Genomic DNA, 22,256 nt, shown 5'->3' with positions numbered 1-22,256 from the left:
GGGCGTGATTAGTGTGAGAGGAATACGCCTACTTTGTAAAGATTTTGTCTCTCTTCCTGTTGTGTATCCAGGACAGTAAGAGAAGAGGGGGTCTCTCTAATGCAGGGTTAGATAACCTGGGACCCTCCAGCTTTTGTGAAACTACATTTCCCATGAGGCATTTCAAGGCTGAAGGTTACAATTTCTCCCAGAGGCATAATGGGACTTGTAGCTCTGCAACAGCTGGAGGGACCCAGGTTGCCTACCCCTGCTCTAATCTGCAACTGAAATAAAAAAATGTTTTGGCTATATGTGCAGCTTAAAGGTGACATGACTAGAAACACTACCTAAACAATATATATATATATATATATATTTTTTTTTTTATAAGCTAATTGTACATATCTACTCTTGATCTCAGTGAGCTGGTTTTTGCATTCCATGCTTTGACTTGTGTATTACTGTCTGGCATGTAATGGTGATCTCCACTAATTGTAGTGATCATTATCTGAAAGAGCTTATTAGTGCCCCACTGGCTTCCTAGCCCTATTACTGCTTATATGTAAGAATAGAAAAGGCTGGATACCAATGATATTTCCCAATGTCAGTGTGTGCCCTCTCAGCGGTTAATCCAAAAGGAAAAAGAAAATTAACCACTTCAATACAGGGCACTTAAACACCTTCCTGCCCAGACCAATTTTGAGCTTTCAGCGCTGTCGCACTTTGAATGACAATTGCGCGGTCATGCTACACTGTACCCAAATGAAATTTTTATCATTTTTTTCCCACAAATAGAGCTTTCTTTTGGTGGTATTTGATCACCTCTACGGTTTTTATTTTTTGCGCTACAAATAAAAAAATACCGAAAATTTTGAAAAAATAAATGTTTTTTTTTGTTTCAGTTTCAAAACTTTGTAAATAAGTAAGTTTTCTCCTTCACTGATGGGCACTGATGGGGCTACACTGATGGGCACTGATAAGGTGGCACTGATGGGCACCAATGTGGCACCAATGAAGTGGCACTGATAGGCGGCACTGATGGGCGACACGGATGGGCGACATGGATGGGCGACACGGACGGACACTGATAGGTGGCACAAATTGGCACTGATAGCTGGCACAGATGGGCGGCACGGATGGGCGGCGCGGATGGGCATGGATAGGCGGCACAGGTGGGCATGGATAGGCGGCACAGGTGGGCATGGATAGGCGGCACAGGTGGGCATAGATAGGCGGCACAGGTGGGCATGGATAGGCGGCACAGGTGGGCACTCAGGCGGCATAGGTGGGCACTCAGGCGGCACAGGTGGGCACTCAGGCGGCACAGGTGGGCACTCATAGGCGGCACAGGTGGGCACTCATAGGCGGCATCGGTGTTATACTAATGGATGCCAATCAGTGCCAAACAATAATGCATGCCAATCAGTGATGCCCATTGTGGCCACTGATTGGCATCCATTATGGGCACTGATTGGCACCCATTGTGCTGACTGGCACCCTGGTGGTCTAGGGAGGATTATGGATTTTTATTACCTTTTCCCTGGTGGTCTAGTGGTGTCCCTGGTGGTCCAGTGTGGGCATCCTCGGGGGGGCTGTGCTGATAATCAATCAGCACAGACCCCCCCTGTCAGAGGAGCAGCCGATCGGCTCTCCTCTACTCGCGTCTGACAGACGCGAGTGAGGGAAAGCCGATCACCGGCTCTTCCCATTTACACTGTGATCAGCCGTGATTGGACACGGCTGATCACATGGTAAAGAGTCTCCGTCGGAGACTCTTTACCGAGATCGTAGTTGCCGGGTGTCAGACTGACACCCCGCAACAACGATCGCCGCGATGCGCGCCCCCGGGGGCGCGCAGCGGCTCATAATCCTAATCACGTCATATGACGTCCGGTTAGGATTATGAAACCACTTTGCCGCCGTCAATTTGTAATAGGGCGGGCGGCAAGTGGTTAATTCTTAAGTTAGGGAAAATAGAAGGGTAATAATTCTAAAACCACTCTAATGGAGAAGGTGGGGTGAACAACCCCATCTATATAACAAGGTATAGGCAGGAGCTATAGGTATAACATTAATCAACTGGCATAGAAGAATATCGGGTTGAGAAAGAGTTCTTCCAAATCGCGCCTATAGGTGTTTTGGGGTGTGATAGCAAAGTAAACCTGCCTAACCCGTTATGATATATACATTGTATAATTCTAAGAATCATAAATGCAAAGGCAGACTCCTTTGCAGAGGAACTTGGCATAAAAATGCTAGTACAAACACTAGGGATATTAGTTTAATAGAAATTAAGAGGGAGTGATGTAAGCAGGCTTCCTCAGAAGACTGCAGTTTAGATATGAAAGAGGACCTACCTTCAAATAACCTGGTCCCACGAAGGCCTCCAGCACTATCCTTTAGGGAATTCACCACTTCCGGACCGGCAGTGGCAGAAGGTGATCAGATCTTTCTGCCTGTTAGGTATGGAGATGAGTGAGGGGAAGATGGTGCCCATCCATCTCCATACCATTGCGGGGTGGAAGCGACGTCAAAAAGGCCACTTCGGCCCATGGCTCTTATAGGGACACTTTTATTTTATTTTTATTTTTTTCAAACAACATTTTTATTTTTATTTTTGTGTAAATATGAGATCTGAGGTCTTTTGGACCCCAGATCTCATATTGATGCTTTTGCATGCTTTTTAAATGCTTTTTTTCTATTACGAGGGATGTTTACATGCATATGAAAATGGTGTTCAAAGCACACATCTAAGGTATCACCACGATTGCTAGAGTGAGAGCAATAATTCTAGCCCTAGACCTCCTCTGTAACGCAAAACATGCAAACTGTAGAATTTTTTAAACATCGCCTATGGAGATTTTTTAGGGTAAAAGTTTGTCACCATTCCACGAGCGGGTGTAATTTTGAAGCGTGACATGTTGGGTATCAGTTTACTCAGCGTAACATTATCTTTCACAATATAAACAATAAATTGGGCTTTACTGATGTTTTATTTTTTAATGCAAAAAAGTGTATTTTTTCCCAAAAAAATGCGCTTGTGAGACCGCTGCGCAAATACGGTGTGACAGAAAGTATTGCAACGACTGCCATTTTATTCTCTAGGGTGTTAGAAAATATATATATAATATTTGGGGGTTCTAAGTAATTTTCTAGCAAAAAAACAAAACAGTTTTTAACTTGTAAACACCAAAGCTCAGAAAGAGGCTTGGTCCATAAATGGTTAAGGGAATTCTGCAGAGGGGTAACAGAATGTCCTGACTGATGACCCTTCAGGGAAATGCATGACTTATTTTCTTCCTTGCAAGGAAGGAATGTACACTCACATGCAAAACCTTCGCTCTTCAAGGTGGGGAACATCAGATGTGGTAATTTTGAGGTCAGTACCTTGGCTCCAGGAAGCCAAACTGTTTAGTCAAGAAAGACATACCCATTCAGCCAATCATATACCTGGCAAGTTCACAATGTGTGAGGTGATTTAGCAACCTCCAGATGAGATCCAACAGAGATCTCATAAAATAAAAAACAAAAAAGCTATTGAAATCCCTCACTGACCTGTTAAACTGATCTATAAAAACCAAATCAAAGATGAAGCATATGGATTAAGAGAGCCCTGCCAGGATGGTGATAATGGATAATTCCCACCCTGGGGAGAATCTAGTAATAGATAGCAAGACTTTTTCATCTGATGGACCAACTTTCACATTCTCTAACTTGGAGGAAGAATTAAGGGCCGTCACAAAAAGAGGGACAAAGTTAAATGAAATTCCTCAAAAATCCATAAATCCATAAAGGTTAGGGGCAAATGTTCACAGTGAATATAAAACAATAGGACCCTAGGCTTAGCACAAGGTGCAAGCAACTAGGACACAAACTCTCAACACTGAATAACCTGCTAGTGTGTGAAACGCATCTACCATTTGAACTGTCTGCAACACTTGGAATGTTCATTATTAAATAAGAATTTTGATGGATCTTGGAGTGCAGCCATTTCTTCAGTGTTGATCATATGCGGAGGCGAGCACCTGTGATATCATTAGGCTTCCTGTCTCACCTGGAACAGCAAGTTCTTTTGTTAGGACACAAACTCTGTTTTATGAAGGACATATGAGTCAGTGCCATGGGGAGGAGCCAAAACAAATCATAGACCTAGGGCATTGGTTACAAACCTGGGGTATATGCTAGGACTTGTGCTTTCTCCTCTGTCCTGTAATGCATGACATCTAAACACAGGTTACTTCCACAGATTCTCGCCGCTGACTGCTGGATTTGCAAATATAAGCTCTCAATTCTCTGCCTCTACTCACCATATTTTAATATTTTTATATGTGTTTTTTTCGGTCTTTTCTTTATCATTGGGGGAGGGGGGGGGTTATATTGGGAGGAGCGGGTACATTTTTGCTTTAGTTGACTAAACCCTGCACATTACACACTCCAGACCCATGCACTTTGTGTATGTATTACATACTCCTAACCCCTAAATTCTCTGTTTTCAGGATCATAATCCCATGATACACTTGGACAGCCATGGTATCCCCAAGCTGTGCTTGGATTTTTTCTTTGAGTTTAGGATAGTCCTTGGTATCTTGAGGTTACTGGTCAAAGTAGGTCTTTTGGAGTGCTAGCACATCCATACATTGCTTTTTGAGCAGTTTTCATGTTCAGTGACTTGCTCAGAGATGCAAAGGTAGGCTTCCGTATCATCCCCAATTTTTGTAATTGCTCCTGTGTCACCATCTGCCTCTCTAACAGGGTTTAAAACTTCTGAAGCAAAAGGTTCACTTACTGTTTTCTCTTTAACCATTACAATACAGGGCACTTTCGCTCCCTTCCTTCCCAGACCAATTTTCAGCTTTCAGCGCTCTCGCACTTTCAATGACAATTGCATGGTCATGCTACACTGTACCCAAATGAAATTTTTATCATTTTGTTTGCACAAATAGAGCTTTATTTTGGTGGTATTTATTCACGACTCCGTTTTTTACTTTTTGCGATATAAGCGAAAAAATTGCAGAAATTTGGAAAAAAACAATATTTTCTTCTTTCTATTTTAAAAGAAATCCAATAAAATCCAATTTTGTCATACTTTTAAGCCAAAATGTATTCTGCTACATGTTTTTGGTAAAAAAAATTCCGTTAAGTGTATAATAATTGGTTTGTGTGATCATGGACATATGTACGCAAATGATCATGTACAGATGTGTGCAGATAATCATTGGGACATATGTGGGGGACATGTGTTTTTATTTGTGGACGTGTGTTTTGGGGACTTGTGTGTTTTATGGACATGTGTGGGGACGTGTGTTTACACTGTGTTTTACACTAGGTTGGTGATCAGTGAGTAAAAAGCTGTAAAAAAACAGCTCATACTCACTGATCACCAGCCGGCTACAGCGATCCGCTCTCCTCTCCTCAGCGACTACTTCCATGTGAGGAGAGGAGAGCCGATTGCCTAGCAACCTGCTGTTTGTTTACATCACATGACGGCTGTGATTGGACACGGCCGTCATGTGATCAGGAGGGCCAATCACAGAGCACTCCTGCTGATCCGAGATCCGCCGTCCGCATCGGGATTGCGCCGCTGCGCGGGCCCCCTCCTTCTGAAGGACGTTCAGGAACGTCCAGTCAGAAGGAGAGAGCTCCCATCCGGCTGTATATCTACATTGGCCGGGTGGGAAGTAGTTAAAGAGATATAGCAATAATAGTGTAGCGCTCAAAAATTATGAAAGAGTGAAAAATTAAAAAAAATTTAAATACACCACTAAGACAATTGGCATAAAGAAAATAACATAATGTGTCAGTCCATCTTGATTGAATATACCATGACGGTGTAAGTAAACATCAACACAAGTATAAAATCTAAGGTGACAAATCTTGAAGAAAGTGCTTGATCATGAAGTGCAGTCAAAAGAGTAAGGTTGGCACACTTGCCAGATGGGGTGGACACATGTACCATACAGCACATGGGTCAAACAGGCATGATGAGGATTCAGCCTTAATGTAGTGATCTGTCATCCCCAGATCTGTCACTTTTAAAGAACAAGCTTGTTTTTATCTACATTTCTTTAAGTGTGAACCCCTCTTTTTAAAAAATATAAAAGATCTTACGGTATTATGTTATGTGTATACATTTGTCTTTCAAATTAAATGCCAACGGAATGACTTAATACTTGCTGTGTGCTTTGGAGTTTGTTTGTTTAAAGTTGGTTCTTCCATCATCTATCCTTGAGGTCCACTTTCCATCTACTGCTTCACTTAGAGATCACTACATTGAGGTCGAGTCCTTGTCATGCCTGTTTGACCCATGTGCTGTTTGGTACATGTGTCCACCTCATCTGGTAAGTGTGCCAACCTTAGGCAGGCCATACATGGGTCGAATTTCGAAAATCTTATCTAAGAATTTTCGTTTTGTATTTTGCACCATTAGTGGGCTGCAGCAACAGCCATTTTTTATGCGGCAATCAAATTTGAGTAATGGGACATGCTAGAAATTTCTAATTAAGTTTTCTAATCAATGATGGGAGAATCGTACGAGAAATGTAATCGAAAAAGAAATTCACATGTGCAAGAAAAGAAGATTGCCAGCCATGAAAATTCTTCTCTGTAGCAACATGAGATGAAATTGAAGGCTTGGTTGGCCGAACTTTGAAATCAATGGTGGCACTGTTGGATCACAAAACGCACAAATTTTCTGATTTTCAAAAGAAAATTCTTTCGAATGGCCAGCCTTACTCTTTTGACTGCACTTCATGATCAAGTACTTCAAGATTTGTCACCTAAGATTTTATACTTGAAAAAGGGGAAAGGTCTGGTGTCCCCAGTAACCCACTTCCATCCCTGTAACATATAATAAAATGAAGGGTTCACCCGGGGACTTTTTCTTTTAATTGGAAAAAGCCAACTTTATTTGGATAAAAGTCATTTTCACAAAGTAGTCCGCAGACTCGATCGCCACGGGGATACCCATGATCGTCTCACGGGGAGGCTGAATGGGGGGATGCCGATGTAAACAGCATCTCCCCGTTCTGCCTAGCAACAAGTGACACAGATCTATCAATTTTGCGCAAACCAATCAATAATCGCTCATTGCGATTTTTTTTTAGATTTTTTTTTTTACCAAAAATATGTAGAAGATCGGCCTAAACTGAGGGAAAAAAATGTTTTTTTATATATTTTTGGGGGATGTTTATTATAGCAAAAAGTAAAAAATAATGCGTTTTTTTCTAAATTGTCGCTCTTTTTGTTTATAGCTCAAAAAATAAAAACCGCAGAGGTAATCAAATGCCACCAAAAGAAAGCTCTATTGTGGGGAAAAAAGGACATCAATTTTGTTTGGAAGCCACGTCGCACCGCATAATTGTCAGTTAAAGCGGCGCTGTGCCGAATCGCAAAAAGTGGTCTGGTCTTTAGCCAGCAAAATGGTCCGGTCTGAAAGTGGTTAAGAGACTTCATGTCATTCTGCTACCAATACAGTTCTGATTAAGATTTTCGTGGTTTACACCTTCATAGAACAGTCACTTTCTACTTTCATCTAAGTAGGCCTGTCTTTAGGGCTTGGAGTATTTTAGGCACATGTTTCTCCATCCTCTAACCATCTATCCCACACCTTTGAGTTCTTATGCGTGCACTTTCTATGGGCATAGACACATTTTTTAGTGGCAGTGCATCATTAACGTCCCTCTTCCATTGGCGTATGGAGGGAGGCTGAGCCTGCATCCATACCTTGGCTATGCCCTTACGTGCCATAAACAGCGTTTCATTTAGAAATGTAGCTTGGTATTTGTCAATTTCTACATCTGGCAGAAGTCCCAAAAGACATAGTTTGGGGTGTAATACTACTGGGGATTCCATATTGTCATGTAAAAACTGAACAATCTGCATCCAATATGTCTGAATGTTTGGGCAGCTCCATATGAGATGAAAGAATGTACCTGGTGCTGCATAGCACAAATGGCATGTCGGGTCATATGTATGGAGGAATTTTGCCTTTTTAAGGGGAGTCAGGTAGGCTTTGTGTACAATGTATATCTGTGTCAGTCTGTCAGATAACTTGGGGGACGTCAGTCTGGACCCTTCCATTATTTCATCCCAGTCTTCCTCCTCTATGGGGCCTATGTCTTTTTCCCATTCCATTTTTGCATTTTGTGCAATGGCATTTGACCTATGGTTTCTGATCTTTAGATACAGGGTCGATATGAGTTTAAAGGGTTCCTCTCCCATTATTATATCCAGAACTGGGGGAGAATCTGACACTACCTTCATATTTGGCAATTGTGTTTTTAATGCATGACGGAGTTGTAGACACTTAAAATCCATCTGGTTAGGGAGTGTATATTCTTCCTTAAGTACTTGAAACTGCTTGAGTTTGGAGTTAGATAACACCTGATGGAGGTATATTATGCCGTGTTTAGCCCATACTGTCGAGTCTGAGAAAGATTCAAACTCAGGTAGGGGTTTGTTGAACCATAGTGGGGTGTGGGTGTGAATTTTTCCAGTGTTTTGCTTTTTCAATGTGATTTCCCATATTCTTTGATGATGGAGTATCATTCCCATATTATACCTTGGGGGGTTTTTAGTCAATTGTTTTCCTCTGAGGATAGCTTGGAGCGGGGTAAATGCTGGGTGACCCGGTTTATTACATTCTAAGGATCTATAGCGTTGCATTTCCACTTTGGTAAAGTAGTATATGTGGGAGAGTTCAGCTGCCAAGTAATAATCTTGTAGATCAGGAAGGGACACTCCTCCCATATCCGTAGGGTTCTTTAGAACATGCCAGGCCAGTTTATGTCTGCCATTGCCCCATACAAATGAGTTTAGAATGGCTTCCATTTGTTTAAAGACTTTTTAAAGGGATATAGTATTTTGGGTAACAAAACCATTTATATTTATACGTCCCATCACCCCTAGTGGCAGCCTGGACCATGTCTGGGATTTGGACTTTATCAAGTCAAATAGGGGTGTAATATTCATTTATGTGTAGTCGTCGGCCGGGGACTTTAAATGAAGTGGGTACCGTTTCCATCAGTAAACAAAAAGTAGTGAATACAGTATATGGTTTATTCAAGTAAAATTGTTTACATGCATAGATATCACCAACAATTGCCAATTTAAAAAAGATACATAAACAAAGAATATTGATACATTGATGTAATAACAGTCATAGTACACGGGCATCATACTACCCGACGTGTTTCGCGTGATCCAGCTCACTCTTCAGGGGTGGATGTGTGTAACAATGTGCCTAGGATGAAAAAGTGCCATATTGCTAAATATATACTTTTTCATCCTAGGCACATTGTTACACACATCCACCCCTGAAGAGCGAGCTGGATCTCGTGAAACGTGTCGGGTAGTATGAAACCCATGTACTATGACTGCTATTACATCAATGTATCAATAGTCCTTGTTTATGTATCTTTTTTTAAAATTGGCAATTGTTGGTGATATCTATGCATGTAAATTTTACTTAAACCATATACTGTATTTACTACTGTTTTGTTTACTGACGGAAAGGGTACCCACTTCATTTAAAGTCCCGGGGCAAATCCTTCATTTTATTATAATATTTTATACATGTGTTGATGTTTATTCACACCGTCATGGTATATTCAATCAAGATGGACTTGACATGTTATGTTATTTTCTTTATAAAATTGTCTTATGGTATATTTAAAATATTAAAAAAAAAATCACGTTTTCATAATTTTTGAGAGCTACACTATTATTGCTATATTTGTTGTTTCACTTTGTGTCTAGTGGAGTGTTGGCCGCTCACCCATTTTTTCTATGCACAATTTTTTTCTTTATATTTCTTTTTAAAGAGGCCTGCCAGGCTACATTCAGCTGTTGCATCTGTGGTTAAGTGGTTAGTCTGTTGCTAGTTAGCATTTGGCAATATTAGCTGTTTTACAAGCTCCCCCATTTTTTTCAACAATAGGCGCCTGTCTCTTTAAGGCATTGCCACAAGTTGTGAGGGGGGCAGGCTGAACCAGGGCAGCCTGAACCCAGGCAGGCTGAATTGGCAGTGGTAAACCATGCACAAGGCGGGTATACCCAGAAACAGTTCAAGCAGGTTTTTTTTTTCAGCAAGGCATTAACAAGCATAGCATCAATGCAGCGGGGCATTGAACAAGTCCATACCATAAAACAAAACATCTTCTCATCTTAGCCACTAATTCAACTTAAGTCTGTTCCAGATTACAAGCCCCCCTTAATGGGTTAAAAAAAAAACAATCTGGCTGCTCTTTTTAGTGTTCTGTCAGAATTTAGGAGAGCAGGCTCTTCACAGCAGAGAGAATGAAAGTGGGCCCCTACCATCAGTCACCTTAGATATAAAAAATCCTGTGAACAGCTGAAGATAATTAATGAGGCCTGGCTACCGGGTAAACGTGGAGATGAATGTGCATTAACTGCTATCCTGTTTTTGTATTGTTTATGAAATGCTAGTATATAAAGTTTTGCTTTTGAATACATTTGCTCCATTTTCTGAATACCAGCATAGAGTATTTTTTTTTGCATATTCAGTTATACCTGTGGGAAAAAAATAAATCAAAAATTGCACTGAAGAATTGCAAAATGTCATTGAATAACTAGGAACGTGTAGAAACAAACTCTGCTCTTTCACTTTATGCCCACATGATGGCAGCAAAAGACATGATTTTTCAAGGAAAGTTACTAGTAGTTAGTCCTTTAGTAGTATTTCAATTTTTCCCTATGCAGATTATTAAGAATCGCAGATAGTGATCTTTTGTGGGCTGTAACCCTTAAAATAGCAAGGGTGCAAATGAATGACAAACAGCTCACAAAATTATAGAACCCAGTATTTAAGTTACAATTATTGATGAAAAATCGTTTTCTTACAAAAGATTTTGCCTAAAGCCCAACCCAAAATTAAATAAAATGATCTCTTGCAGTGTGGTCTGCTCTGCAGGGATTAATTGCTTGTTTAGGTCTAGGGGATGTGTTAAAGAGGAAGTAAACCCTGATGGGTTTACTTCCTCTTTGTTTCCCTGCAAAGATGGGGCATAATGGGCTACTATCATAGTAGCCCATTATGTGTCATTTCCCTGACACAGTCGCCAGCGATGTCACTGCTGTTTTCTCTTCCATGGAGCGTCCATCTTATTTTCAGGTATCGTGGCTGTGATTGGCTGAAGCCGTGATGACGTCACTCCCGCACATGTACACGTGAGCCCCCTCCAATGGCATATAGCCGTTAGTAGTGGCATGCTCAGTGCGCCAGCACGCCGCTGTCTACCATGTAGGTTTAGGAGATATTTCTTGTAGGTCAAAGTGGTCTGTAAGGGTTTACAACCACTTTAAAGCCTGTTTACTTAAGCCTAGTACACACTATTGTTTTTCTTTTTTTCAACCCAGCGGGCCGAACGAAAAAAAAGGGAGGAGCTGCTGTACAGACTATCTAATAGTATATAAATCTCCCCCGCTGAGCTTGTGTTCTGACAGCGCCCCCCCCCCCCCCCCCCGCCAGAACACATTGGTCATTGGCTGAGAGCACTGATTGGATGCCGATCTGCAGACCTTTTTCGGTCATGCCCTTTTAAAAGAAGCTGCCGAATAGCTGCTGTTGGCTACTTTCTGTTGAACCAGCCAATGCCGCCCGATATTTGGCCCATGTGTATGGCCCTTTAACCACACCCTTGCACTGCTAAACTAGTCCCTGCAGTGTTTTCTCCCCTACACTCAAGCGTTCGAAAGCCCTGATGGCATCAAGACCAATGCAGGGTTCAGCACTGCATTGGACATGATGATGCTGAGAGACAATTCAGGTTAAAGTGCCTTTGATTTGTATTGCATAAAGAAGGTTTAAAGGCTCTACCAGGTTTTCTTTTGCTTCCTAGGTTCCCACTCTCATTTGAGATTGTGCAGTGCTCTCTTCTACAGCATTGGTAAACTGTGGTGCATAAGGAGGGTGGAAGTACAGTGCCTTGCAAAGTATTCACCCCCTTGGCTTTTTACCTATTTTGTTACATTACAGCCTTTAGTTAAATTTTTTTGTTAATCTGAATTATATATGATGGATCAGAACACAATAGTCTAAGTTTGTGAAGTAAAATTAGAAAAATATAGACATAAAACTATTTTTCAGAAATAAAAAACTGATTATTGGCATGTGCGTATGTATTCACCCTCTTTGTTATGAAGCCCATGAAAAGCTCTGGTGCAACCAGCTACCTTCAGAAGTCACATAATTAGTGAAATGATGTCCACCTGTGTGCAATCTATGTGTCACATGATCTGTCAATACATATACACACCTTTTTGAAATGCCCCAGAGGCTTCAACACCTCAGCAAGAGACACCACTAACCAAACACTGCCATCATGACCAAGGAACTCTCCAAACAAGTAAGGGGCAATGTTGTTGAGAAGTGCAAGTCAGGATTAGGTTATAAAAAATATCAAAATCTTTGATCACTAGGAGCAACATCAAATCTATCATAACCAAACGGAAAGAACATGGCACAACAGCAAACCTGCTAAGAGACAGCCGCACACCAAAACTCACAGACCGGGCAAGGATAGCATTAATCAGAGAGGCAGCACAGAGACCTAAGGTAAACCTGGAGGAGCTGCAGAGTTCCACTACAGAGACTGGAGTTCTGTACATAGGACGACAATAAGCTGTACGCTCCATAGAGTTGGGCTTTATGGCAGAGTGGCCAGAAGAAAGCCATTACTTTCAGCAAAAAACAAAATGGCAAGTTTTGAGTTTGCGAAAAGGCATGTGGGAGACTCCCAAAATGTATGGAGGAAGGAGCTCTGGTCTGATGAGATTAAAAGTTAACTTTTTGGCCATCAAAGAAAACGCAATGTCTGGCGCAGACCCAACACATTGCATCACCCAAAGAACACCATCCCCAGTGAAACATGGTGGTGGTAGCATCATGCTGTAGGGGTGTTTTCAGCAGTCAGGACTGGGAAACTGGTCAGAGTTGAGGGAAAGATGGATTTTGCTAAATACAGGGATATTCTTGAGCAAAAACCTGTACCACTCTGTGTGTGATTTGAGACTAGGACAGAGATTCACCTTTGAGCAGGACAATGACTCCAAACACACTGCTAAAGCAACTCTTGAGTGGTTTAAGGGGAAACATGTAAATGTGTTGGAAATGGCCTAGTCAAAGCCCAGACCTCAATCCAATAGAAAATCTGTGGTCAGACTTGACAAAATTGCTGTTCACAAGCACAAACCATCCAATTTGAAGGAGCTGGAGCAGTTTTGCAAGGAGAAATGGGCAAAAATCCCACTGGTAAGATGTGGCAAGATCATAGAGACTTATGCAAAGTGACTTGGAGTTGTGATTGCTGCAAAAGGTGGACAAAGTATTGACTTTAGAGGGGTAAATAGTTGTGCACATTGGCTTTTTCTGTTATTTTGTAATATTTGCTTGCTTCACAATAAAAAAAAATCTTCAAAATTGTGGGCATGTTCTGTAAATTAAATGATGCAAATCCTCAAACAATCCATGTTAATTCCAGGTTGTGCGGCAACAAAACACGAAAAATGCCAAGGGAGGGGTGAATACTTTTGCAAGGCACTGTAGCTGTGGGCAGGAGGAGCCTCCAAAAACTCCAGAAGTATCAGAAGTTCTGCAAAGCATTCATTCCAATTGCTCTAAAATAGGGGCACCTGTTGATTCAAGAAAGAAAACACGGAGTGTTTCTGCATTTCTTTAGCTGTCTACACTTACTCTACGTGGGACTTTTTTTTCATTAAAATTCAAGTTAAAATTCAATTTGAGGATTTGCATTCTGAATTGATAGTCAGAGGAAAACTGGGAGAAAGTTAAGTACTAATGATAACTTCATAGGCTACTTTACACCTGTACATTATCCAGCCCTGTTTTGTAATCCATTGTTATTGCATGTTGTCTTAACAGCAATTTTCTCTCCATCGCTCTAGTCTCATTTGGCTCAGTTGGCCTTGATCTGTGCCATGATGTGGCTTGATCAACTGCTGAACTTAAAGTCCACTAGATTAGCCACAAATTGCATTTGGGTGCAAGGGGAGATAAAATATAGTAAAAATAAATATTCCCTAAATAGTCACTGTGGATAAATATGAAGATGCACTTGCAGGCAAAGTAGTTGTGGATAAACATGCTGGACCTTACGAGAATTCTCATACTATTGATTTACCTATTTTAGGTTAAATAAAATCATCCTGAGCTCACTGTTGCGTCATATGTAATTTCAAATCCTTTTTATGAATAGTTATTATATTTATTTTCAGGCTGCAATGTCATCATGTAAAAATGTACAAAGATATTTTCTGTAACATTTTTCTGTGAATTAAATAGTGCGGTAAATGACAATTTGGTTGCTGTTCCATGTTTTACTTTATATATAAAAGTAAGGTGATATGCCTAAAAATTTAAAGCATTATCTGAACTGCTAAGTCTCATTGCTAAAGTATCAGTTTTAAAAGGGCGAATTTATAGCAATCCTATAACTAAGACATTGCTCCGAGCCACTGTTCACACATCACCCGACGACCCCCAAAAATGTAAACAAGGGGCTAGTGCTCCAACTGAGCTCGTCCGGCTCAGTGATGACATCCAAGAAGAAAAAGCAGAGTCACGCACAAACAGCTGTGTAAAATGTGTATGTGGAAATTAGCCTCAACTAGTCTCCTCCCAAGCCACACCCTTCTAATGCCTTTTACCCTCCAACAGGCTTAATCTCTATGATTAAACCCATTGGAAGGAAAACCACGTTAGAGGGGCATGGCCTGGGAGGAGACTAGATGAAGTTATTTTCCATATACGCATTTTACATGGCTGATAGTTTGTGTGTCGCTCTGCTTTTTTCTTGTCGGATGATGAATTTTTTAATATATCCTTTATTTTCAAGATACTAAAGTGCAAAGTACTCAAGCGCTGGTGTGGTAAAAAAAAACTTAAAAAATGAATAATAATAATAATAATAATAATAAAAGCTGCACCAAATGTCAGTGACCCCTCACTCGTACAAATGTAAAAAAAGATATGATTTATTAGTGCGCTAATATCAATACTCAATTAAATACTTGTGCCCTAAAAATCAATAATTGTGTGAATAAATTAATAAAAAGTAACCGTATATGTGAATAAATGAATTAAATATAAATGTGAATTATAAATAAATACACTTTGTACATAAGAAATAAATATAAATTGATATTTCTTAATGCCTTCCGTGCGTATAAAAACTCCTCCTGATGGGATAAGGAAAGGTTTTGTGAGTGAATCGACGTGTACACATAAAGTTTATCTAATATCACAGTAATACACTACCCCTTGTCTCTTTTCTTTTCTCTTCTATGGCAAATGAAAGTTAAAAATCAAGGAGCAAAGAGATGAGCGATATATGTGCCACAGTGGGATAGCAGTGTAAGTTGTTTTTTTACGGTGTTTGTGGACACAACATAAAGGACTGAGGTTGATAAGTCATTTTGAGGACTATATCTTAAGTCTTGTGGATATCACCGCATGGGAGTGTTCTGATTAAAGTGTAGATACAGGAGCTGTATGTGATCAGACTCTGGATCCATTTATCCCATCAGGAGTCGTTTTTTTATACGCATGGAAGGCATTAAGAAATATCAATTTATATTTATTTCTTATTTATGTACAAGGTGTATTTATTTATGGAGAATTAATTTATTTATAATTCACATTTATATTTAATTAATTTATTCACATATACGGTTACTTTTTATTAATTTATTCACACAATTATTGATTTTTATGGCACAAGTATTTAATTGAGTATTGATATTAGCACACTAATAATTGATATCGTTTTTTTTATCCTTTATTTTCAGCAATAAAATATTTTTTCAAATGAATTATATATGAAATATTACATTTGAATATTTATTGTTTACCACTCACATCCAGCAGATGGTAAGCTCCAACCAAACAGTATCATTCACAGCCTTTCTTATTAGATGTCATCGATGCACCAAGTATTAATATTTTTTCTTCTAAATTTGCTTTAAAAAAATATAAAATATAGATTTATAAATGTGTAAATTTTATAACATTACAATACACTTGACCTAAATCATTGTACATTTACTTAAAAATAAAAAAACAAGTATTCCTGCATCAGATTCAGCACAACTTACAAGGGAGTAAAGAATTGAAAGCGAAGTTAAAAAATGTTCACAAACCCAAGAAGAGAACCCATTTTAAAAGACCATTACTACTGAAATTCGATTAATGGAGATGAATCTAATAGATTAGATTAGATTAATGATCATTGATTGACTATTTAGTGCAATTAAACTGATTGAATAAAAATTACAAACCAAAGATCCTCTATGCCAGGGGTAGGCAACCTCGGCACTCCAGCTGTGGTGTAACTACAAATCCCATCATGCCTATGCCTCTAGGAGACATTCCTGTGATTATCAGGGTTTTGCAATATCTCAGAGGACTTGTAGTTTCACCACAGCTGGAGGACCGAGGTTGACTCCCCCTGCTCTATGCACTTGATTTAGTAAGCCCCAGTGATGGAATTTTGTTGATCACTTTTTATCAGTCAAATAATTATTTCAGCATCTGTCAGAGAATTGATCATAATATAGATCAATTAAATAGCCGTTTTTACAGGTCATTCAGATTCATGACTGGTACATTATATGTTAAATTGATATCAGTCAACCCCAAAGTGTGAAACTACACTGTGTGCGTTGCATTGTTCTATATCTTTTTTTTTTTCACATATTCAAAACAAAATATATTTAAATAAAGATAGTATGTCAAAGTATGATATGGTGCAATAAAAGAAAATGGACAAGATTAAACTTTAAAACAGACCTGTCATATTACTAGATATCAGAATGTTGTGACCATAGTGCAATTCTGGTTAGCGGCATCTCACAAGATCCCATAAGTAGGTAAGGCCAGGGAGATCACTAATTTGGGAATGTGCTGGGCTGTGCTCCTCTAAGTAATAGTTTTAGAATGGATTATAAATTGGTGATTACCATCTACAATTTAGAACAGAAACAAGACACTTCCAAGCATCCAATTGGAGTTTCTTTTGCATACCAAGTTGTGAACTCAAATGGATGGATGATTGTAACTATGACCTGCTAATCTAACAATGATAATTGTTAGCTAATTGGAGCATGCTTTGCTGTTTTTTTTGCCTTCTTCTGGATCAACTGTGGGTGTAGGTTTGTGTATATAGGATTGTATTTTTTATGTTAATTTTTTTTGGTTGAACTTGATGGACTTGTGTCGTCTTTTCAATCCGACGAACTATGCAAATATATAATATACAGTGTCTTGAAAAAGTATTCACACCCCTTTGAAATTGTCCACATTTTGTCATGTTACAAGCAAAACGTAAATGTATTTTATTGGGATAGACCAGCACAAAGTGGCACATAATTGTGGAGTGGAAGGAAAATTATAAATGGTTTTCAATTTTTTTTTACAAATATGTGAAAAATGTGGCGTGCATTTGTATTCAGCCCCCTGAGTCAATACTTTGTAGAATCACCTTTGGCTGAAATTACAGCTGCAAGTCTTTTTGGGTATGTCTTTATCAGCTTTGCAGATCTAGAAAGTGGAATTTTTGCTCATTTTTCTTTGCAAAATAGCTCAAGTTCTGTCAGATTGGATGGAGAGCGTCTGTGAACAGCCATTTTCAAGTGAGGTTTTCTGTATTTGGCTCCATCCATCCTCCTATCAACGCTGACCAGCTTCCCTGTCCCTGCTGAAAAAAAAGCATCCCCACAACATGATGCTGCCACTCCCATGTTCAAGGCAGGACACAGATAGCAAAATAAATAAGTAACCTGGCAGGAGATTTAACCCTTCTCTACTCGATCCGAACCTAAAAAAAACTGTGGCTACGCATACACTTTAAACGCTTGTTACTTTATTGCCAGCACATTGAGAGAGCATGCTTTTTCTTTTTAAATGCAAGGTTACTGCTGGACAAAATCACACGTTTGTTTGCTAATGCTTTAAAACGGCAGAACAAAGCATACACAAGTGCAGCAAAGCATTCTAAAGACACACTAGAACTCTGTGAGAAATTGATTCGTTTTCAGATTTTTTTTCATTTGCAATGTTTTATAATCTTTCATTAAAATATCATTTTCATTTCTGTTTACTATCTTTTTTGACAAGTATGCTGCTTAGCAGATCAGAATCTGTAAAGATTCATTTCAATTACTCTTATTTGTTATTTTTTTTAGCTACGTTTCCTTTCCATGTATCATTTTTTTTTTGTTTAAACATATTTTTCCGCATGCCTCCATTTTTATTTTATTTTTTGTTGTTTGATATTTTTTTTGCAGATACAATTAAGGACGGCAGAGCATCCACCACTGCCATCCCTGCCTTACAAAATAAACATTCTGAAGATGCATTTGGTTCTGTTCCGTTTATTTCTGCTTCAGGCAAGTTCATTTGTTTATTACAATGGGCAAATGCATGAAATGAAGTTTGCACTAAAACAAGTCTAATGCACTGACATTCCTGTTATGTTAATATTCATCTTCATACTCAAAAGCTTTTTACATTATGATCTGATATTAGGATGCTAAAAAGCCACTGTAAAATCCAGCACTGGCTATCTATTGGTTTGCTACGCAGCCAGTTGTAAGTGTTTAAAGTGTTACTAAACTCACAGCAGTAAAATCAGTCTGTATATGCAGTAAAACATGCTGGTTATACTCACTGTAGAACCTAAGGGGTTATTCCTCTGCAGTGTGTAAAAGACCGTTTCATCCTGTCTTCTCTGTTCCTCCCCTTCTTTTACTGTACCCAATCCATCTGCTGATAGCACAGAGCCCTACGAAGCACTCTGCACATGTTCAGTTTGGTGTGCATGTGATCGGCACAGGGCCAATCAGCACTGTCCAGACAGAGCACCAGGGGTCATGCTGCCTCATAGGACAGTCAGAGGAGAATAGAGTCTCCTCCTACAAGCTTTAACCAGACACAGAAGTCACAAGACTGCTATTTACTGCTGAGAAAAGGTATTTAGCAGTTTATATTTATGAAAATAATTGCAATTCCATGTTTTGTCTACTGTGGGAGACCAGATATAGTGAATGCAGGGTCCTGGGTTTAGTAACACTTTAAGTAAACTGTTAATATCTGTTATTCAAATTTAGGCCTATATTGCACTGGTGCCTCCTCTGCTGGCAACTACTCAACAACAGTAGAATTACCATGGTGCAACTGCCCAATGGAAAGTCCTGGCAAAATTTTGATTTCTAGTACAGCAGTATCTTAATCACTTGGCTAGTGGGGGAACTATACAATATGAGGTGTTGAGTAAGCTAGTTATTCTCTTTCTAGTGGCGCATTGACCTTGAAGTGAATTTTTATTGATCTACTGGTGTTCAAAATAGCACCAGCATATAAGTGCAGGTGTCCAGAGTACCAGTAGTCATAGTTTCTAAAGTGTTCCAGGAGCTCTTATATGCAGATACCAACATCCTACTGAGAAAGCGAGCGTTTGATCTGACCCTCTCCAAGTGCCTGTGTTTCATGAGTGGCTCATCAATATGATGGACAATCTCAATGACCATTCATTGTGTGGGTGGGGGCAAGGCCAAGCACACAGTTTTGTTAATGTATTCAGTATATGTTTAATGGAATGGGTCCCTTTATCTACTATTCATTTTGACACCACATCTCAGTAACGGAGAATACTACAGCATCTATGTCAAGTAGGGATTTTTTAAGGTCTCACACCATTCACCAAAGAAAGTGTTTACCTAAACAATAATTCCAACAAATTTTATTTATAGTTCCATAAAATTACATAAATGTTATTAAAACTTCATAAAAGGGTAGGGTATTGGTATCGCCAGTAGTATTACAACCATGTGGGTACCCATCATGTTACACGTGCATTGAAAAGAGGGTGAAGCAGAACAGTAACATGATATTCCCATATAATTACCATTTACAATTTCATATCAACATTATAAAATGCAAGTGGAACAGAATCTTATCATGCAGAAAGTATCCATGTTTTTGATTCTGAGATGGTGGCTAACTGATATGCATTTTGCAGACCTTACATATATTCAACAGTAATATCATATTAATCAATACTCTATCTGAATTTACATAAGTAAGGCTTACAAAATTGTAATCATACAATGTGCATGTGCAGTAACCTATGTAGCCACACCAAACCAGTCAGTATTTGCAATTTTGGGATCCCCCTTACTGGGGCAAATCTAAAGGGACTACTTTAAAAGAAACCTGTGCTTTGAGAAATATGCACGCTGCTATTACTGATCTGGCTTTCTGAAAATGCTGGCTGCTGTATTTTCTGACTTATTGGCTAAAAACAAGTATGCACATCAGATGTTCTGATTTCACTGATTGCAGTTCCATCCACAAATACAATAAGATTACTTAAGGAGAGGGTAAGTAGTCTGCTGTTAGCCATAGGTATTTTTTTTTCCTAAACTTTATTTTTTCTTATCCCAACCATTGGGTAATGCGTTAGTTGCAGAGCACTTTCAGGGTCGAGAATCATACCACAGCCTCTGGTGTGACCAATTCTCTGATCGTCACATTTAAGTCCAATGTTTCCATGGAAAGGGTAAACATGATGAACATTTATATGCTGCACCATTAGTTTGAGTGTTGCGCAAATGCACACTTCACTCTATTATTACCTGTATTCCCTTCAGTGTCAGGTAGCTTCTTCCCGCTTTTGCATCAATTGGAAAGTGACAACCAATGTCACCTTGGGCCTTGGACTCATGGTTTTGCATGGGAGCCCCCATAAAGCTAGCTTTATTTTCTCAGTTCTACTGCAGAGTCCTACGACACAACATTCTGTAGACATGGGACAAATTGGTTACATTTCTAGACAAGCTGACTTAACTGACACCAAAGACCAGGTTATCTTTGGCCTTGTAACTCAAAAATACTGTCCTGGATTTGGGAGAATCATACCTCCCAACATCTTGGAAGATCATCACAATGAATGCCAGCCTCAAGGAATCCTAGACACCTAACTGGTGCAGAGTATTTCACTGTCAGAGCAATCTTGTCCTCCCGATCAACATTCTGGAGTTATAATTGATTTGTCTGGCCTTGCAATTCTGGACACGGCAGCGTATGCCAGTCAGCTGGGAGAAACCAGACGTCTTGCACGGCTTAGTAGAAAGTATTTTAACCTGGGTTGAACTCTTCGTTCCAGCCTTGTCTGCTGTTCACGTTCCTATGGAGGAAAATTGGCAGGCATACTACTTCAGCAGGCAATGCCTGGACCTGTTAGAATGGCCCCTAAATCCTGAAATGTTTCAGGACCTGTGTCACATGTGGGGTGTGCTGCATGTGGACCTCCTGGCCACCAGGTTCAACATTAACCTGTGAAGGTTTGTGTCCAGATGAGAACTGTTGGCGAAAGCAGTACATGCTATGGTGACTCTGTGGGATCAGTACCAAATGAACGACTCCTTTCCTTCCTCTGAAGCTCCTGCCATGTCTGTTCCACAGAATTGTGTTGGAAGGAAGTCCAGTAATCCTCAGCTCCAAATTGTCCCAGGTGCAAGTGGTACTCCAACCTAATTGAACTGCTGGCAGACAGCCCGCGGGCTGTTCCAGATTTACCCAATTTCCTAGGTCTTAAGAGACAGGGGTTTGTGTCAGTAATTTCCATACTTTTAAAAGCTAGGAAATCTACCACCCATCGTTGAAGGCTTACTTTCCTTGGTGAAAACAACGAAAGTTTACACAAGGAATATTGGCCTACTTGTAAGCAAGCCTGGATCAACATTTGGCCCTTAGTACCATAAATGGACAAATATCAGCTCTTGTGATCTTATTGCAAAGACAGCTAGGCCTCTATTTCCCTGGCCAAGACCCATTTGTACAGAGCATCTCTCCTCCTGCACAATCCTGTTACCCTGTGAGATCTCAATTTAGTTCAGTCACTTTTTTTGCGGCTACCTCTTGAACCTATTAAGGATATTTTCCTTCCTATTCTTACTCACAAGGTTGCCCTCCTTGTCGCCATCACTTCCCCAAAATGTGTCTGAGCTCGCGATTGTATCCTGTAAATAACCTTTTTTAATCTTGCGCAAGTATAAGGTCGTTTTCAGGCCTAGAGCCCCCTCCCTCCCTTCCTTCCTTTCGGGCTTTACCCTCAAATAGGACATTGTTCTTCTATTTCTTTGCCTGTCTTAAGTACATCAAAAGGTAATTTCCCTTCACTGCTTCGATGTACGGTGCCTTGAAAAAGTATTCATAGCCCTTGAAATTCCCAAGTTTTGTC

At 39.7% G+C, this 22,256-nt stretch overlaps 1 protein-coding gene across 3 annotated transcripts in view; it reads left to right on the top strand.

Annotated features, from left to right (window-relative positions):
* The window catches only part of BMP2K (BMP2 inducible kinase), a 244,914-nt gene that overhangs the window by 208,228 nt on the left and 14,430 nt on the right, over positions 1 to 22,256 (top strand). For 2 of the 3 annotated variants that reach the window (XM_077476180.1, XM_077476182.1), the window contains exon 15: positions 18,301 to 18,402. The exons of the other annotated variant lie outside the window; for it this stretch is intronic. In XM_077476180.1, the coding sequence (XP_077332306.1) occupies positions 18,301 to 18,402 (102 nt within the window). The remainder of the gene's footprint in view (positions 1 to 18,300; positions 18,403 to 22,256) is intronic. 3 annotated transcript variants of the gene reach the window in all.

Source organism: Lithobates pipiens, unplaced genomic scaffold (assembly GCF_037356315.1).
Source record: "Lithobates pipiens isolate NorthernLeopardFrog02 unplaced genomic scaffold, aLitPip1_a1.2 Scaffold_13, whole genome shotgun sequence".
Taxonomy (NCBI): domain Eukaryota; kingdom Metazoa; phylum Chordata; class Amphibia; order Anura; family Ranidae; genus Lithobates; species Lithobates pipiens.
Note: the sequence above shows the minus strand (reverse complement) of the source record. Positions and strands in the feature narration are given on the sequence as shown.